Source organism: Chaetura pelagica, unplaced genomic scaffold (genome assembly GCF_000747805.2).
Source record: "Chaetura pelagica isolate M959 unplaced genomic scaffold, ChaPel_1.0 C11654022, whole genome shotgun sequence".
NCBI lineage: Eukaryota > Metazoa > Chordata > Aves > Apodiformes > Apodidae > Chaetura > Chaetura pelagica.
In genome coordinates, this window is record NW_009970287.1 from 1 (window position 1) to 3,092 (window position 3,092).

The 3,092-nt window shown below is 40.8% G+C and overlaps 1 protein-coding gene across 1 annotated transcript; it reads right to left on the minus strand.

Moving 5' to 3' along the window:
• Positions 1-270: 270 nt before the first annotated feature.
• Positions 271-2,475, minus strand: LOC104384760 (uncharacterized protein C17orf62-like; the record flags this gene model as incomplete). Its single annotated transcript, XM_010005960.1, has 3 exons — positions 271-400; positions 978-1,122; positions 2,379-2,475. Coding segments are annotated over 3 exons (372 nt in total), but the record flags the coding sequence as incomplete, so codon positions are not given.
• Positions 2,476-3,092: the final 617 nt, after the last annotated feature.

Here is a 3,092-nt window from a genome sequence, read left to right on the forward strand (position 1 = left end):
CATTCCTAGACAAGTTTGATAAGCTTACAAAACTCAAAAGCAAAAGAGCAAATAAAACAGGATGTGCTTTGGACTCTACCCTGGCAATACTGTGAGCATGGATTCTGAAGCAGTTGAGCACCAATTTGCCCTAAGACAGATTCCTTCCATAGTACATGCACATGTAGAGAAATGCCCAGGTCAAGATTATGAGGGGATTCTTTTCCTGAAGAATAATCTGTAAGTTCCAGATGTTTGAAAGCTTCTGCTTTCTTCAGCTCATGATGTCTGTTAGTATTTATCTTGTGGTTCATCAGCATCACTAGCCTCTGTTTCGCTGCTCTGAGAGAGATCTTGTTGGTTCTCTATTCTGTCCAGTCCCAGAAAACTAGTAATGAGTTTGGCAACTGCTTCCACATCACTGTGGAAAGGAAGAAAGAACAGAAGAGTTAGTGGAACTGTGGTGCTGACAACAAAAGGCATGCTAATTCCTGAGAACAACTGTTTGGAGGGCCAGTTAACATATGACTGACAGTGAAGGTATATTAAGCCAAGCCATTACTTCCATATCAGAACAAATTAATCCCCTTCCCACAGACGCTGCTGCAAGATTCCTTATTGTTGATGCTTTACATAAATGCTGTTCATTGATAAATACACTGAATGTTTGCAAAACAGAATTAACCCCCTCTGCCATTGCACAGCTGAGCTAGTGAAGGTAACTACAGGAGACATGCAGTACTGAAGGGATCTTAGATACCTAAATATGATGAGTATCCCAATGGGAGATGGTGCTGCCCAAATGTCTGAAACTGAAAGCATTAAAGGGTTTTAAAAAAGTTAAGCTGAATAACACAAGAACATACCAGCAAGTATGAAAACGGAGCTAGAATAAGTCTCAGTAGTACACAATTCCTGACCCGTGTGATTGGTGTTTCCCACCTTACACATACTAATTTAAAAAAAAAACACAAGAAGAAAAAAAGGCCACACCATACCTTCTACAGCCCAGCACTGCACTCTGAGTCAGGGGGTGTGCAAACCCAGTGCTAAACCTCAGCAGCACCAGATAACCCTTCCCAAAGTACCGCACCACCTCCTCCTCCACATGCACCGCTCGGATCTCAGGCAGCAGAGCCACGACTGTGAAGAGAGGTGGAAAAACAGCCTGTCAGCACACAGGGAACTCCCAGCACTGCCAGGGGTGACTCCCCTGGGACCCTGAGTGCCACTGCTTTGATCCCAAACAACCAAGGCAGTCCTGCAATAGCCAAACACTACTGAGCTATTCAGGAAGAACAAACAAGGGAAGCAAAGGGGGAAAACTACTGCATGTACCAGTGAACAAGATATTCTGCCTCCAGGAACTGGGGGACCATTAGTTTATTTCTTCTGTTTCCCACTTTAATAACAGTTCTAACTATTTTTCTGTATGGAGTAGGTAAAGAGGTGTTAAGTTCACCAGGACTGAACAAATGCTGAAAGGTTTAATTGCTCAGAGCTCCTGATCTCTGCATCTCCACATTAACAGTACCTGAAATAGGTATTACCAAGAGCTTCTCAGAAAGAGATGTGCTCAGCTCCCCAACATATAAACATACCCTAAAGAAACATTCAGAAACATTAAACATTCTTCTCTTCACATCTCTTATCTTCCATCTCCAACTGTTTAAAAAACAATTCAGCTTAAGAACATTCCAAATGTTGTCAGTTTTCTAAGCATATGGAGAGTTGGTTTGATTTAGATTAGTGAGTAGAACTAAAAAAAAAAATCTGCCATTGCAGAGGGTCCTGCTGTTTGCCCTGGAGCTCCTGGCTCAGTGCCTCAACCCAGTCACCTAATGCACTTCAGCTCCTGTTACTCCAACAGGAAGCTCAGGAGAAACAAGATACTGCACCAAGCTGAGCCTAGCAAATATGCTGCTTTCAATGCATATTCTATAGCTACAAGATACAACATGCCTGCCTGCATGATATCTAAACATTTGCCTGCTACCAAAGCAGGTAGCTTTTACCAGCCAGATCATTTTATCAAACAGATTAGATTACAGAAATCTTGACTCATGGATCCAAAATTTCAATTTTTCAGCAGTCCCACCTGCAAAGCAGGAGAGTCACAAACCCACACATCAAAATTCCAAAGGAATGGCTTAGACTATTGCAGAAAGCAATGTGTAAGCCTAGTTAGTTGATTAAAATAATTAACAAGATGCACTCAGCACCCTAATCTGAAAAAGCATTTGAGTCCTGAGAGGCAGATTATTACATATATGCTGCTTGGGAACAAAACAGATGTGGCTAATTTGGGTATAGAACTCCAGAGCAGCTTATTAAATCAGCATGTATGCATTCATTCTGTCCACCCCCCACATTTGCTACCACAGATGCTGCTTTCTCACCTTGTTCATTGCCTCCTTTTGAGAAGGTCAGTAATTTTTTGTAAAGATTGAATGTTTTTAGGCAAACTGTTCCCTTGTTCTTATCAAATACAGCTTCCTGTAACATTGAAAAATAAAGATTTTCTTACAAACAGCACCAGCAACTATGCTTCAAATACAAATAAAAGTAAAATAAAGCAAAATATTATGTAAAATAATCTTGGTAATACAGAAAAATGCACAGCTATTTTAGAGACATTCCTCTGTTACTTAAACTGTGAAAATCATCTTGCTCTTGGCTTTAACAGAGACTTTAACATCTCTCCTGTATTACTTCTAGAAGGAATTTAAAGCTGGTTTCATTGCCCCACTCAACACATTCCTAATGTAATAAAAACTCAGCCTGGAATCACATTTGAACAGTAACTTGCAGGTCCTGCAGTTTTCACTTCCAGTGCATGCATTTGGACTGCAGTACAACTACACAGCAAACATATTTCTAGCTACACTTTTCGCTAACACAGTCACTAGCTCCACCAAAATTCTGGTGTTGTTCTTTCTCCCTTTTTTATGTAAGAGGAAGAAAAGGCCACAAAACAGTTTGGGGCAAGTGTCCTCTTAAAAAAACCCACACTCTTATGTTTAGCTTCATGCTTTTATGCTTGCATAGGAAAAAAATACTGCCCAGAGAAGGGCTACAAAGGTGATCCAAGGGCTGGAGCATCACTCCTATGA